At 50.9% G+C, this 15987-nt stretch overlaps 3 protein-coding genes across 3 annotated transcripts; 2 read left to right on the forward strand and 1 right to left on the reverse strand.

The window, feature by feature from the left end:
• LAMTOR5 (late endosomal/lysosomal adaptor, MAPK and MTOR activator 5) lies at nt 1-2134 on the reverse strand. The gene is made up of 4 exons (XM_084498237.1): nt 1990-2134; nt 1826-1887; nt 851-968; nt 1-358 (listed from the first exon to the last, which is right to left on the reverse strand). The coding sequence occupies exons 1-4, from the start codon at nt 2022-2024 to the stop codon at nt 298-300; spliced, it is 276 nt and encodes a 91-aa protein (XP_084354363.1). The 5' UTR covers nt 2025-2134; the 3' UTR covers nt 1-297.
• Nucleotides 2135-4273: 2139 nt separating this feature from the next.
• PROK1 (prokineticin 1) lies at nt 4274-8271 on the forward strand. Its single transcript, XM_084497481.1, has 3 exons — nt 4274-4403; nt 5882-6007; nt 6795-8271. The coding sequence occupies exons 1-3, from the start codon at nt 4332-4334 to the stop codon at nt 6912-6914; spliced, it is 318 nt and encodes a 105-aa protein (XP_084353607.1). The 5' UTR covers nt 4274-4331; the 3' UTR covers nt 6915-8271.
• A 3094-nt stretch (nt 8272-11365) lies between these two features.
• On the forward strand, nt 11366-14770 carry LOC311423794 (embryonic pepsinogen; the record flags this gene model as incomplete). The annotated part of the gene is made up of 9 exons (XM_084498236.1): nt 11366-11421; nt 11543-11705; nt 12024-12141; nt 12634-12752; nt 12858-13057; nt 13340-13453; nt 13939-14083; nt 14341-14439; nt 14633-14770. 9 exons carry the CDS (start codon nt 11366-11368, stop codon nt 14768-14770), a joined length of 1152 nt encoding a protein of 383 aa, XP_084354362.1.
• Between the last annotated feature and the right edge of the window lie 1217 nt (nt 14771-15987).

Consider the following 15987-nt stretch of genomic DNA (forward strand, 5'->3'; position numbering starts at 1 on the left):
TGTTTTTGTAGGTCATTTATTGATTTCTCCAACAAATAAGGCCACACACATACACACACACGTTTTGTAGTATCTATCATTACACAAGCTCGGTGAGTGACCCACATTTCATCCTCAGCAGCACATGTACTAAAATGCAAATTGGAAACCCTGATAGCTGCACAGGAACTGTTAAATAGAGAAGGCTAGCCTTCAGCCCAAATTTGGTACTAGAAGCATGTTTTGCACTGGAGCACAGAAAGCAGAGACATTGTCCAGTGAGGAGCTGGTCTGGAGTGGAGCATCAGGATGTCAGAGTCAGGATGCCAGTTTGTGCACTGCTACAGTGATGCTGTCATGCTTCTGGATCATGATATTCCTAGAACAAGGAAAGTGAGACAGTTGAGAAGCCAGCTATGAGAGCAGAAGCTGACTTGGATGGAAAACCAGATGGGCAGCTCTGTGCTAGACCTCTCAGTTGCTGCATCTCTTCCCATCGCTCCCAGGAAGAGTGCTGGAAAAGTCTTCACTAACAAAACTGGCATAAAAATGATACCATGTCATGGGCTAAATTATCCATGGAGATCCCAACAGCAGAATTATCATGCTGGAGTAGCCACCAGCCCCTGAAAGGTTTCCTTCGGCTTTTACAATTCCTGTTATTTGAGGTCCCATTAGTCTAGTATTTCCCATGCCTATTTGTGACTGTCCTCTCCATGTAGCTTTGGAGATGGAGCTTTCTCCAAGTCTTCCAGTTTACTAAAAGAGAGAGAGCACTGCTCTAGAGATTTGACCCCCCCCAAGGAGATCCCAAAAGATGGGGGCAAAAGTGAATGCAGAGAAAAGCAGCACTCCCAGGTTGGATGCTCACCCGCTGTCTGACTCCAGGCATACCACAGGTATATCGGTTGGGTCGGAGGTGAGCTTGGCTGCCTGCTGGGCGAGGACAGAGATGACGCCGGCGTGCTCATCTGAGAGTGTTCCTCGGCCTGAGAGGCAAGGGAGATGCTGACTAAAACCATGCGCGCACGTGAAGCAGCCCCCACATACAGCCAGATGGATCTGCTCCTGCCAGTCCCCACTGTCCCTCTACAGGCTGACACAGCACCCCTCCAACCTGTGGCCCCTCCAAGAAAAATTGATTTTAAGTGTCAGGAACAGGTTGAGGTTTACAATTATAGAATATCCCAAGCTGGAAGGGACCCACACAGACCATCAAGTGCAACTCCTAGTCCCACGCAGAATCACCCCAAAATCAAACCCTCTGTCTGAGAGCATTGTGCAAACACTTCTTGAACTCTGGCAGGCTCGATGCTGTGACCACTGCCCTGGGCAGCCTGTCCCAGTGCCCGACCGCCTCTGGGTGCAGAACCTCTCCTTAACCCCCATCCTGACCCTCCCCTGTCCCAGCTCCAAGCCGTTCCCTCGGGTCCTGTCACTGTCCCCAGAGAGCAGAGCTCAGCGCCTGCCCCTCTGCTCCCCTTGTGAGGGAGCCGCAGGCCGCCATGAGGCCTCCCCTCGGCCTGCTCTGGGATGAGCAAACCCAGGTGCCTCAGCCGTCCCTCACACGCCTTCCTCCCTAGACCCTTCCCCACCGCTGTTGCTCCTCTCCAGGCGCTCCAACAGCTCCAAATTCCGGTACCGCGGCACCGGGAGCTGCAGGCAGCGCTGGAGGTGCGGCTGTGCCTGACTGCAGCGGGGCGATCCCTTCCTTTTCCCTTTCCCTTTCCCTTTCCCTTTCCCTTTCCCTTTCCCTTCCCTTCCCTTCCCCTCCCTCCGCCGGCCCGGAGCAACCCCGCGGCCCTCGGGGCCCGCTCCCGGTCCCGGCCCCGGCCCAGTTACTCACATCCCAGGTTGAGGCCCTGCGAGTCGGTGCACAGGACGCCCACCACGGCCGGGCTCTTCATGCTGCGGGCAGAGAGCGGCGGTGAGCGCCGGGGCAGCGCCGGGAGCCCCCCCGTCCCCCGGTGCCGTCCCCCCGCCTCCCGGTGCCGCCCCCCCCTCCCCTACGTGTCCTCCAGGTGCTGCTCCAGGGTCCCCTCCATGCCGCCAACCCCGCGCCTTCGCTTCCGCCCTGCTCCGGCAACTCCTGGCAGCGGCGCCAGTCACGTGACGCGCGCGGACGGTGGCGCCGCGGGTCCAAAAGGCGCGCCGAGGTGCGCGAAGGGCTCGTGGGGGAGGGGAGGGGAGGGGAGGGACCCCACGCGTGTCCTGCTCCCCGCGCCTCCCACGCCCGGCAGCCTCCGGGCCTGAGCCCGAGCCCTCGGGGGCTGGCTACGAAAGCGGGGCGCGCGTCTCTTCGCCCCCCCTCCCCCCCCCGCAAGCCGGGCCCACCGGCGCGTGAGCCCCACGCGCGACCGCGGAGCGACACGGAGGGGGCCCCGGGCCCAGGCGGCGCCGGAGGGGGCCGGTGACGGGGCCTCGGAGCCGGCTGGCGGCAGCCCAGGCGTGCCTGGCAACGGATCTCGCCTTGTCGAGCTGGAAAATTAAAATGTTATTGATGGGGGGTGTGCAGTGCAGTGGTGATTTTTCTTTTTTCTTTTTTTATTAATTATTATTATTATTATTTTTTTATTTTTTTTTTTTTTTTACATATTTCTTCCCTCGGTTTTGCTGGGAGTCAGCAGCAGGTGCCTTGATCCCACCTGCCCACGGGCTCCCTGCTGCGCCTCAAACAGCCCTGTTTGGAGCCATTGGCACAGCCCTGGGGAGCACCAAGGCAGGACACAGACGTGGCTGTGCCCACCCAGGCCAGGGGCTGCAGCCTCACAGCCCTGCAGGGACCTTCGCGAGGAAACCTCCCCCAAACCACAGCTCGTAGTCCACTCCCTGGAGAAAGGCTTTGGGATTTCTGGTTGGGGGATTTCTGGAGGCTGGGAGTAATCGTTTCAAAACCAGGTGGAGGAGACTTCAGCAAAGCAACAGAACAGCTGCCACTTCAAAAGAAACGCTGGTCTTTGGCAGGGAAAATGGCTGGGCTATTTTTAGTCAGTTAAATTGACAATTTAGCATTGCACTGATGCTCTGCAAGAGAAACTTTTCTAGCAGAGACAGCAGGGACTAAACCTGTAACGTCGTTGGAGAGCCTAGCTGCCATGGGGGTGGTATCTCGCAGTCCAGGGCTGGTAAAATCTCGCTAACTAGATCAAAATCACAAACCCTGCTTTGCTTTCCTGTCCTTGTGTCAAGGAGCTTTACCACATCCTGGGCTTGCGTGGCCCTGGCCGGTGGGAACGAGCTCGGTCATGACCAAATCCAGGCGGGACCATGGGAGCCCAGGACCATGTGATGGTCATGGGTGGGTATTTGAATAGACTAATGCTGTTTTCGTAAATCTTGTTATTTCTTGTTGCAGGACTGTGATGGGGGCTCGTGTCACAGAGCTGTGTGGGGCATGGCAGTGAGTGATGAATGGCCTCCTCTGTGGGGACATCGCCTTGTGGAGGCTGTGGGGTTTTATGGCTCCTCTCTCACATGACAGATGCAGTCCTGGGTGCACTTTGGTGGTTTTGGGGAAGGGCCCCAGAGTGAGCGTGTTGGGGTTTTGCTGATGCACACATGCAAAAAAAGCAAATTTTGCAGATGTGGAAGATGTCACTGTGGGAGCTGGCCAGCCTAGGTTATGATGCCAGCATCTGCAAACTGCTCTGTCCCTTGCACCCTCCCAGGATGTATAAACAAAACCAGAAGTCGATAATTCCACCTGTTTCTGCCTTTTTAGCCACTTTAGCAATCCCTAGTCATGTTTCTGTGTGCTCTCAAGAGACATTCCAAATACAGGTATGGGGGACATACTTCAAACCTTAAATCAAGATATATTTACACATTCTGTTCATGTACAAACATGCTTTCATTACTGAAAAATATATTATTCACTCCCTGTCTTGTTTTATTGTCACAAATAAATGCAGATGAGTCTATCTTTCTACAGGGTACTTATCACAGACCCACACTATTACATATTATACTCTTACCATCATGGATGTGCCAGGCTAACCTTTTCCTTTTATTTTCTTTTAGCTCAATAATCACAATTTCTTACTTCAGTTCTTAAGTACACCTGTCAGGGATAAATATGTATGTACTTGGAAAATCCAGCTGTGTTGGCTTAGTTGAAAAATAATCCTGGGAAATAGATGAGGGTGGATGACTGCTTGGTGTTTTGTTTTTTGTTTTTTTTTTCCCCACCCTACGTGGGGAAAATATTTCTTCTATGATGTTAAGAGATTTAGGTCTCATCTGCTTATTCTGAGATCATCGGGGGAGACAAAAAAAAAACCAAACACACATTGGAGGAGAGGGAAGGGGGTATATAGGGTGCAGGACTGCAGTCAGCACAGGCAGACGGCACCATGCGACGGCTCCTGCAGACCATCTTCTTGCTCCTGCTGCTGCCCTTGCTCCGTGGCGCTGTCATCACGGGGGTAAGTGCAGTCTCACTGCTCCTGTGCCCAGCCTGGGGTGGGGTTTGGGGTTGTTTTGCCATTTTTTTTTTTTTGTCTTTTTTTTTTTTTTTTGGAAATAGGGCAGAAATTGTGCTTGTCACCCTGGGGGTTGCAGTTACAACACTGTAATTAGATCTTCTTGCTCTCCAGAGTTCATTGCACAGGTTTTGCGCTTAATCTTTATCAATTACCAGTTTATCTTGCTTTATCTGTGTGGAGCGAAGCGCAAGGAGCAGCAGCTGTATATGCTACCCTGAGTTCAAGTTGCTTTGAACTTGCCCTGCCGTCCCCCACCCGTGTGGTGCAAAGTCAAATTGGATGTAAAACCAACTCCCTGCCTCTCTCTCTCCCCCCCCCCCCCCCCCTTCCTTGCACTGAGAAAATGATCAGGAGAGGCACTGGAATGCCAGTGGTGCCTTTCACTGTTTGCTTTAGGTATTTTTTAGTTTATTACTTGCTTTCTCAGTGCGTCAGTTCTGTTCCCTATCAATCCTTGCTTTTCTGCCTGTGCTGCTCTTTGCACACGAGTGTAGTCACCCCAGAGCACAGCTTTTTCCCTCCTTTTCTTTTCTAAGCACTACATTCTTTACTGAAAGGGTTGTTAGTCTTTACCGAAAGGGTTGTTAGACGTTGGAACAGGCTGCCCAGGGAAGTGGTGGAGTCACCATCCCTGGAAGTCTTTAAAAGACGTTTAGATGTAGAGCTTAGGGATATGGTTTAGTGGGGTCTGTTAGCGTTAGGTCAGAGGTTGGACTCGATGATCTTGAGGTCTCTTCCAACCTAGAAATTCTGTGATTCTGTGACTGTGATTGGACTCAGCACACAGGAAAATGAGGAAGTTTGCAAAGCTTTCCAAATAGGGAAAAAAATACCTTGATGGGGACTGTGTTCCAAGCAAGGGCTTGGAGCATCTTGGATTGTCTTTCACCCTCCCAAGTTGAGACAAGTTTTTAAGAGGAGGGGAATGTCTGGTTGAATTGAAAGAGGCTAGGTGCTCTCTCTGCTGTGTTTGGGTGCTGGTTGGGCTCAGCGGAGTGTGCAGCCCCTGGTGATTGAGGAAAGAGGCTGCATTGAGAGAGAGCCAAGCCATGGTCCATCGCCACTGGGAGCTGATTTTTAACATTATTTGGGTGCTAAGAGGTGCTTTGGGTGCTCTGGGAGATTCAGGTTCCCTTAGGGGGTTGAGCTGGGAAGCTGCAAACTTCTCCCCCAGGCATGGCTCCCTCCCTGCACATGTGGGGTTTTCCTGGTTTTACACCCTGTTTCCAGACTGTGCCCTGCCCAAAAACCCCTGCAGCCAAATGGGAAAGCTGTGAGCATCCCTCACCTCTCCCTTAAATCCCCATGCAGGATTTGCACCCAGTCACCCGGGAGCAGATTTCTTGGCTGCTCCCCAAGGGATTTTGGGGGCAGACACACTGACCTCCTCCCCCCCATCACCTTTGTGTCTCTCCCAGGCCTGTGAGCGGGACCTGCAGTGCGGCAGCGGGACGTGCTGTGCTGTCAGCCTCTGGCTCCGGGGTCTGCGGATGTGCACCCCCCTGGGGCAGCAGGGGGACGAGTGCCACCCTTTCAGCCACAAGGTACCGGAGGGGGGGAGGTCCATGGGTGGGGGAAACGGGGCAGTTCAGGGACCCTGGGCCAAACATTAGCTTGGCTCTTGCAGGGCACTGAGCTCCATATGTGGGAGAAAAACTCAACTAATGCCCTGGGGTGGCGAGGGGGCTGGGATGCATTTGGGACAAGGCTGGAGGCAGCATTGTGGGGGTTCCCAGGCTGGCGTGATGCAGCTGCTTTCATCCTCTGAAGTGTTTTCTGCTCCCGCTGTCTGTCCCTGCCACCCTAAACCCTGCTGCCATACGCCAGTGGTGCCTGGGGAGCTGGGGCTGAGTCGCCCAGCACATCTGTTTAAATGAAAGTGCTCCAAATTGACTTGTAAATGCTCTGCCAAGCAAGGAGAAGCCAAGTTAATACTGCAGAGTCACCCAAGAGCTGCAATCTTTGTTGGATAAGAAGCATTTGGATTATCCTGAGCTGCCATTCCTCTTCTGAGTGCATTCAGTGCCAGACACCCAGCCGGGGGGGAGGGGGTGAGGTTCTGCCTCCGGGCCCGCAGATCGATTTTGCATGGTGGTAGTGATTTAGTGATGCTGTGCCTTCTTTTCCTGCTCATATGAGGAGTGAGCAAAGGCAGAAGGATCAGAAATTAATTTCAGGCATACCCATTAAACTCCTGAGAAGCAGCAGAGAGAAATTCCCAGGGCTTTCGTTACATTTGATAGTTTTTCTTACCTGCTTGCATCCCAAGGGCTGACACAGGGGTGACGCAGGGGGGGATTTCCCCATCCTCTCTCCTGTTTCTCTCTGTAGGTCCCATTCTTGGGGAAGCGCCAGCACCACACCTGCCCCTGTTTGCCCAACTTCATCTGCTCCAGGTTCCTTGATGGCCGCTACCGTTGCTCGCTTGACTTCAAGAACATTGACTTTTAGGTGATGGATCTGTGAGTTTCATCCTGGCTGCCAGCCCGCAGTGGCCATTTTTTGCTCCCTCCTGTGGCTTAATGCACTGTTCCACCATGCAACCCTAAAACTGCTTTTCCAAGGTAGACAACATTGTTATAAGCTATGTATATGGAGAAACCGAGGCACAGTTGGGCCAAGCTGCTCTGGCACATTGGTTAGCAAAGCTCTGCCCCAAAGCAGAGCCCTGTCCTGCAGAGGAGCGGACAGAGGACAGGACACGTCCTCTTTTTTGTTGGCCTCTACAAACATTTCAGAGGATATTGTCTGGCTGTAACAGATGCTGTCAGATACATTTCACCTCCATCCTTTATGTTATCAAAATAAAGGGTGATGAAATTTGGAAAGAGTGAGAACACAGAACTCCCACCTCTGCAGCCAAGTGCTTCCTCCCATGGGGTTTGCCCCAGTGCAAAATAAAATCTGGGAGGTGAAGCTGATTGGCACCATTGCACCTGCCAAAGTGTCTGCAAGAGTGAAGCCAGCAGGAGGAGGTGGCAGTGGCAACCTGAGCTCCTTTCTGGGAGGCTGAGGAGCGTTGGCTGCAGAGCTCAAGGTACCTTCCTTTGCACAGCCCCTTCCTGCTGCCTCCAAAATGAACGGTGATCGTTGGCTGCTTTCACTAGAAATTCATTTCAGGGAAGGGGAGATTTTTGGCTGTGCCAAGCCATCCCATTTTCATATTTTGCAGGCCAAAGAGGGGAATGGAAAGCTTATTTCTGCACTTTTCAACTGTGCAGGAAAAAAAAAAAAAAAAAAAAAAAAAAAAAACAAAAGGAAAGTCAGAGGAGCAGAAATTTCCCTTTGTGAGAATCTGAGCTTTTTGACTGACAACCAAACTTCAGCTTCTTCCCAAGCCAACACAAACCCAAAGCCTCTGCAGTGCCCCTGTAGCCTCCCAGCTGCGCTGGCTCCTGTGCAGTTCCTCCTGCACAAATCTGCTTTGTGATTGATGCAAGACAATTCCTGTTGTGATTGTGTGTTTTCCACATATTTCCTCCTGGAAGCAGCTCTGAAAGCTGGTGATGAATGAGCTAATGCCTGCAATTAAAAGCCCATCAATTGTCTTGTGTAATTAAGGGTTGGGCTTTCCCCAACATTCAAGCTTTGGTGCAAAGCATCTTCCAATGCAACTTCTTTAGCAGGGGGTGAAGCAGAGCTGGCTGGAGCTGCCTGATGTGGGTCTTTGGGACATGAGAAGTTTTCCAGGCTCAGCAGCTGCCTGAGGTTCAGGCACTATGCTGGCTTCCTTTTATGCTGGTCAAATTTGAGAGGAAAAGGGGACATTAAATTTAATTAAATGTTTTTTTTTTGTTTGTTTTGTTTTGTTTTTTTGTTTTGTTTTGTTTTGTTTTTGTTAATTTAGGTCCTAAAGGTTATCTCAGACACATGCTTTCAGTTCCCCTCCTAAAACACATGGGAAAAGCCTGCCTCATTTGACCATCCCTTTGACTTCCCAAAGTAACCTCCACCAGCTTGAGGAGAAATATATAAAAATAAAAAAGAATAATCAGCATTAACAGAAAAAAAAATGTTTCCTTTAAAGAAGTGGCAACGCTTAAGCGAGAAGCTTGTTTTGGAGTGTGAAAGCACTTGGACGCAGAGCTGCTGCCTGGGAAGCTGCAGGGGTTTACCTTCGGGAGCAGCGCCTTGCGTCATGGAAGGGAGCTGAGCTGCAAACCCCTCCTGTGGCCTGGGTACCCCTTTTTGCTGGATTTTGCTGGGTTTTGGTGCTATTGTAGCAACCATTTCTATTTCTAAGGACACCAGTTGTTTTTCTGTGGCAGATGCTGTGTTAATGTAGAATGTAAAATAACTGAGATTAGGTGAAAGCTTCCCCACACTTGTGTGTCCCTCAAAAAAGATTGTAAATTGGATGAAAATAAAACACTGCAATGACTGGGTTTTATTTATTTATTTATGTGAAGAAAGACTTACCTCAATAGGCAGCTTGGATAAAACAACAAACAAATGCATTTCATTGATTTTGAGGGCATTTGCCCATTGCTTGGCATAGGACACAAAGGCAGAAGGGCTCTGGAGCTGTCCTGGACAGACCCTTTCCCCATATGGAAGGGGTCCCCATAGCAACAGGGGGAAGGGGGTAGTGGGAATCAAAACAAACAAACAAACAAAAAAACATGATACTATTACTATTTTGTAGCAGTGTAAAAAATACATAGCTTCATGTTTGGGGTTTCTTTTATTATGTTGCGTTGTTTCACTTGCTTCTTCTGGTTTTCCTACAGATTGGCATTGCCAATTTCCTGGTGGCTTTAATCTGCAGGAGATCACAGTTTAGTGGGAAATCACTCAATGACAACAGCAAGTCTCCCCCCTGCATTTTTTCATCCTAAGAGCTGCCATGCAAGAAAACCTCTGTGCACACTCTCAGAGGGGATAAAACATATGTAGCGAAGCAAAAGCTCACGTCCTCCCGCGGGACGTGGGGAAAAGCCGACACAGCCCTTAACTTAGAGCACTAGTGGCTGTTTGCCTCACATGCTTGTTTCCCACTGCGGTGTGGTGCCAAGCACCCCCTTGCCTGCTGGGACGTCCTCCCTGCAATGTCCTGGCTTCAAGGTGAACTGCGCCCAGCAACAAATGGCTTGTGGCAGCACCACAGTGCCAGCGCCGTGCCCAGGGGATGCTCGCTCCCAGCACTGGATATTCAACACCCGATGTAACCGCAATGTGGTTACTAAAGAGCATCATGCAATTTCCCCCTAAAATCCACATCAAATTCACCCTGCTTTTACAGCAAGAAGAAATCAAGCCTCCTGCTGCTTGAATTTCTCTTTCAAGTCTGGGAATGCAGCATTGCTCCCACCCAAATCTCTCCCGTCAGCAACTCATGGTGCCCTGGAGTGATTTGCTGCTCCTGGCAGTTGGATGGGGCCATGTTTTTTGCCTTTGGCTCTGCAAGACAAAACCATGGTGCTCACTGGGGCTTCAGATCAGATGCCCTATAAGGGGTGCAGTTTGGGTCTTCCAAGCCCTTCTTTGAATGGCACTGGGACAGTCGTAACTCCAACAGCAGCCCTCGAGAAGTCAATTTGGTGTAGGTAGGGTTGAGTGTGGATTTTGAGGGCTTCAGCTGGAGAGGTTTTGTTTCCCAGGGTGGTTTCTGGGATGTGCCATGGTGTGTCTGACCAGATGGGAAGGGGCTTTCCTTGTGTGAGACCAAAGCTGGACGCATCCCTGGAGCAGCCAGGGGCTGTTTTTCCATCCAGTGCAGCCCAGCCCATTCCCAATTCTGTACTAATCAATGGGACAATTTCAGCTGGTTCCCATAATGCTGCTGAAGAAATCACTATTAATTCTTGCTTTACTCTATTACAAAAGCAGGGCCCATTGCAGAAAGCTGCCTTACCCTGCAGCAATGGGAGTGGACCTTCCCAGCAGTTCAGGGGCATTTAGCATCACTTCTAATCCAGGCAGTGAAAAGTCTGAGAGGGGATTCCAATGACAAACATAAAAGGAACACGACAGCTTTTCCATACTGTCGTCAGAGAAATCCTACACCCTGCTGCGATGCTGGTGGCTGCCTCCAGCTTTTGGGGCCTTTAGGTACTCAAACAGAAGCCGCCAGCACCGAGCTGATAGGAAGCTCCTTATCCTGTGGGGTACAGCATCGCCCTGCATCCTCCGTCCTCCAGCCGAGCTCTCTCGTGCTCTCCTCTTGGCCAACTGCAAAAGGTGAGCCAATGCCTTTAGCAATTATTGATGTTGCTGATAGCAGGGTACTCATTAGGCTTTTAATCTTGGTTTAATGGTCCCTGTATCACTGGGCACACAGCACATGGACAGGGGTCAGCATGGTGCGGGGTCACCTTTCTCACAGCCTGTTTGCATATGACTTACTAATCAGTTTTGCAGATAACAGCAGGTGGCGGAGGGCCAAAACGTGCGCACAGCCCAGATGCCCATGTCCCCACACTGTACGCACATGGTGGCACCCAGTGGGACCCTCTTCTGTGTTCCTACCAGGGACAGATCCCCCTAAAGTGGGGGCAGGGAAGCATGAAGCTGGGGACCCACTATTGCTTTTGTTTTGGATGCCCAGGTGTAAAGCAATGGCTAATTTTGATGCCCACAATGTGCAGATCCTTGTCAGGATGAAGGATTTGGGGTGCTAAAAGGATGAGGGGATCAGGGAGGGGGGCAGAGGGGGAGCACAGGGGTTGTGGTAGGAATTTGGCACAGAGCGCCTGGCCATCACCCCCTCACTGGGTGACGTAATGACATTGGGTGTTGTTTGCCATGGGCTCCAGTCCCTGGGTGTCACCGGGGGGGTCTTGGCTGGGTGCCCACCAGGGAGGGGACAGTTCTGTGGCAGTCCTAGCCGCCCTTGGCACCAAAGCTGGGGAGTGCTGGGACTATATAAGCCACAGGACGTTTGTCCCCTCAGCCCCGGCACAATGCAATCCCTGGTCCTTCTCTGCGTGGTCCTTGCCCTCTCTGAGGGCTTCACCAAGTAAGACCCCACAGCATCATGATGGGCTTCAGCACCAACAGTGACACTGTCAAGTGCTACTTGCAGGAGCTGCAGGCAGTGAGCTCCTGGCTAACTCTGTTTTTCTTGTTTCTTGTGCCAGGCTGCCCTTGGAAAGGGGGAAGAAACTGAGAGAGATCCTCCGGGAGAAGGGGTTGCTGCACCACTTCTTCCAGCGCCACCGCTATGACATTGGCACAAAATTTCCGCACGCTTTTCCCAATTTAATCGACGTGGTCGCCGAGCCCCTGCTGAACACCCTGGATGTGAGTGCTGGCTTTGACCCACAGTAGTGCAGCCCTGGGGTGGTTTGTGGGATACCCATCTCTGTGTCTGTGCCATGTGCAGGCCAAACCTGATATTTTTTTTCCCCCAAAGTCTTCAGCTCACTTACTTTGCCCCTTCCCACCCATACTGTTGGCCCTGGACAGAGCCTGGACACTGAAATATCTCCTCAGCAGCTCTGAGACTCATGAGTCCCATGCATGTGCAGAAGGGGACCACAAAGGCTACAAGTGGGTCTGGGGCAGTTCCAGGGCTGGGTTCATGCCCTGAAAGCATCCTTTTGTCCTGCTGCCCTGTAGATGGAGTACTACGGGACCATCTCCATTGGCACCCCACCGCAGAACTTCACAGTGGTCTTCGACACTGGCTCCTCCAACCTCTGGGTTCCCTCTGTCTCCTGTGCCAGCCCAGCTTGCCGTAAGTATCATCAGACGGGGCTCCCCATTTTGCCAGAGCTGGGATCAAACAGCACATCATGGGCTTATCTCTGCAGAATCAAGCCCCGATTTTGTGGTGGCACTGCAAAGAAACCAGGGGCCCCCTAGCCAGTACAATGAGCAGACCCCATGGTGCTGGGTCCCTTCAACTCTGCAGAACATGCTGGGATGAGTATTTGGGATGTAGCACCTACTCAATGCTGTACTCCACAGGGTGATACTCCTAGTGTTCAGTGCCTCAGTTTCCCCATCTGTCCCAAAGGGGAAATGGAATATCCTGCAGATCCTTGGCATTAGGATGCTGGAGAAGCAGCCGTAACATATGGCAAATATTTACAGCTAAATTGTTCCTGCAGCACAAGTAATAAATGGCAGGTCTAAACAGCAATTCAGCATGGTTCTTACTTCCACGCTATCCTTATGGCTCAGCCTTCCTGAAAATCTTCATTTTTGGTTCCCAATTACCTTCTAGAGAGCCATCAGATGTTTAACCCATCGCAGTCATCCACCTACAGAAGCACAGGGCAGAACCTCTCCATTCACTATGGCACTGGTGACATGGAGGGCATCGTGGGCTGCGACATTGTCACTGTGAGTGTCACAATGGCATCTCAGGGGGTTCCTCTGTGCCTTCTCCACCAAATTCACACCCATATTGCAATGCCTGATCCAGCTAACTGTCATCCTCATCCCTAGGTTGCATCACTGATGGACACCAACCAGCTCTTTGGCTTGAGCATCACAGAGCCTGGCCAATTCTTTGTCCATGTTAAATTTGATGGGATCCTGGGACTGGGCTACCCAAGTCTGGCTGCTGATGGGATCACTCCAGTCTTTGATAACTTGGTGAATGAGAGCTTGCTGGAGCAGAACCTCTTTTCAGTTTATCTATCCTGGTAAGATGCATCAGCTGTGACAGCTGGGGGAAGTAGCAAATGTGTCTGGTTCAGATAATTGCATTTGCTGGTCACTCCAGCTTCTCCACTGTCACTGCTGCTATCCAGCTGTTGTCTTTGTGCCATGATGCCTAAGGGCAGGGGAATACGCTGTTGTAGTGCCAGCAATGAGGTGGGGAGTGGATGTGACTTCCCCCACGGGACTCATGGTCTCATTCTAAGGTAATTGCACAGAAGCGACATGGCAAACCCTTTGGTGTTTTCCTTTTATGCATCATCCAGTGAGACGATGGGGAGCGTGGTCATCTTCGGGGGAATTGATGAAGCTTATTTCACTGGCTCCATCAACTGGATTCCTGTCTCTTACCAGGGTTACTGGCAGATCTCCATGGACGGGTAAGGAGATGACTCTGCTGATTTATGTTCATTTCTAGCCATCACTTCTGAAGAGAACTGAGACCCATGAACATCATGGGCTTTCCACTGGCATTTAACACATTGTGGTGCAGAAAGCCAAGGAGCCAAAACCCACAGAACTTTGGCAATTTCTACCTGATTTGGGTATGCTTTGTACAGGGACACAGCCTAGTTCTTCTCTTGCACAAAGCCTATTTCTCTTGGGGATGTGTCTGGTGATGAGCAGAGCAACTTACTTTGCTGGGCTTGGTTGGGTCCCAGATTGTGGCTGTTTGGTGCCTACATCTTCATTTATGCATTGGGGCTGTGATACCAGCCGTCATTGCAAACCCCAAGAAGCAGAGGGCTCAAGGAGAGGAAAGCTGTCCTAGCTCTAACTCTTATAGAACAAGTCTGAAAGTGTCATGAAGATTCATCAGGCTTAGCAGCCCCTCCCTTGTCTGTTTTTCCCTCCCTGCTGCCAGCATCATCGTGGACGGGCAGGAGATTGCGTGCAGTGGTGGCTGCCAAGCCATCGTTGACACGGGAACGTCCCTTGTGGCTGGGCCACCCTCTGACATAAGTGACATCCAGAGTGCTATTGGGGCCAGGCAGAACACGTACGGAGAGGTAAGAGCATCTGTGTCCTGCTCTGCTGGCCCTGGAGACAGCCTGGCACAAGCCTGGATCCAAGGCTGCTTCCACACACAGGCAAACAGCATCACTGCTCATGGCAAAGCAATCCTGCTGCAGTGGTACCTCCAAAGGAGAGCTCCATGAGACTCTCCCAGTCTTTAGTTTTTACCAGCAAAATCAAAAACCTTCCCTCCTCACCAGCTGAATGTGTTGCTTCTTACCTAAGAGCCTCTTTCCTCTGCTCCCTGCAGTACAATGTGAATTGTAGCTACATCTCTGCCATGCCTGATGTTGTCTTTGTCATCAGTGGGGTTCAGTATCCAGTATCTGCCTCAGCTTACACTGAGCAGGTAAGGAGGAGTGAGTACCCAGCTTCCAAGAGCCTGTCTCTACATTCTTTTATTTTCTCCAATGGCTCTCATCACTTTGGCCTCTCCCATTCCTGTGGGGGACAGCAGATGGATGGCCATGGGCCTCCAGAGCGACCTGACGAAAGGCACTAACCCACATTTTTCCCCTTTGCCTTCTCTTGCTCAAATGCAGAACAATGAAGAAGCATGTATCAGTGGTTTCCAGAACACCTCTGCGGACCTCTGGATCTTGGGAGATGTCTTCATCAGAGTGTACTACAGCATCTTTGACCGGGCCAACAACCGTGTTGGACTGGCCAAGGCTGTTTAAAACCACTGTGATGCCAGCAGTGCTGTGGTTTGATCACTCAACCAGACCACAACCATATTTTTTGGAGCAGCAAGAGATCTTCTCTCATAAGGAATCCCTTGCTCACACACGAATAAAGTGTTGATGATATAGAGATGGTGGCTGCACATTTATTTGTGATAAAAAGGCAGGAATTATGAAGGAGGTGTCATACAGTTACTGCTTCATGGTGGCTTCAGAGTATTCAGTCAACTCTACAAGACTGGGGCCTTTGGGAGCCGTGGTTGTGGCTGGGAAGGGCTGAAAACTAGGTCAAGTCAAGGCTGTCTCTTGTACTGGGGCTGCATCAAATAAGCGGTTCTGAAAAAAACAAATTTCCTACCAGGGAGGATAAACTCTCCATCCCAAACACAGCCCAACTCAGAGCAGATCTCTGGAAACCCACACCCAAGGGGACAGCTTGGAGACAGTTCATGCTCATTGTATACTTGCCCATTGTGAAACTTTTACAGAAGAGCATCCACAGCTGCTTGTGTGTAGCAGTGATGTCTCATTTCGGTTTCCATGGTTTAGAGTAATCCATTCACACTTAGTTTTCTTTCCCCCAGCAGAATCTCAATTTAAGGTCCTTTTCAAAATAACAAACCAGCCTGTGCTCTCAGACTGGTACTAAGAGATTGGAAACACCAACTAATCCTCAGTTATAGGCCTTGATACTGTTGAGGGGGAATAAAAGAACAACTAATATTTTTATCTTATACTCTTCCAACCCCACACCCCACACCCCCCCACAATGGTCAGGATGATTCCTTCCCTGATTTTGCTTCATTCCTCTCAAAGAGCAGTTCTCATTTTTGAAAAGGAAATTACCACCATCCACATAAAACCCTGTTAAAACTGGAGGCTGTCTCTTTCCTCCCTAGCAGCTGTAGTGAAAGTGCTCAGCAGGAGGCTGGAAGAGAACTTCAGGCATGACCACTGCTTCTGCCTTTCTGCTGGGCTGGGAGATTAGGGGCTGGCTGCCTGATTTATTAGTAGACAAGGCTCCACCACTGATGGGGCCAAGAGGCTGTTTACCCAATGGGACCAGCTCTGGATGATATGGAGGGACAAGTCTGGGTGATCAGAAAGGAATTTCTCTCCCCTCTCACTGTTAAAACCTCATCTGGAGGGAGGTGTCCCTGCCCTTGGCAGGGGTTTTGGAACCAAATGATCTTTAAGGTCCCACACATTCTAAC

This window comes from Aythya ferina (genome assembly GCF_964211825.1).
Source record: "Aythya ferina genome assembly, chromosome: 25".
NCBI lineage: Eukaryota > Metazoa > Chordata > Aves > Anseriformes > Anatidae > Aythya > Aythya ferina.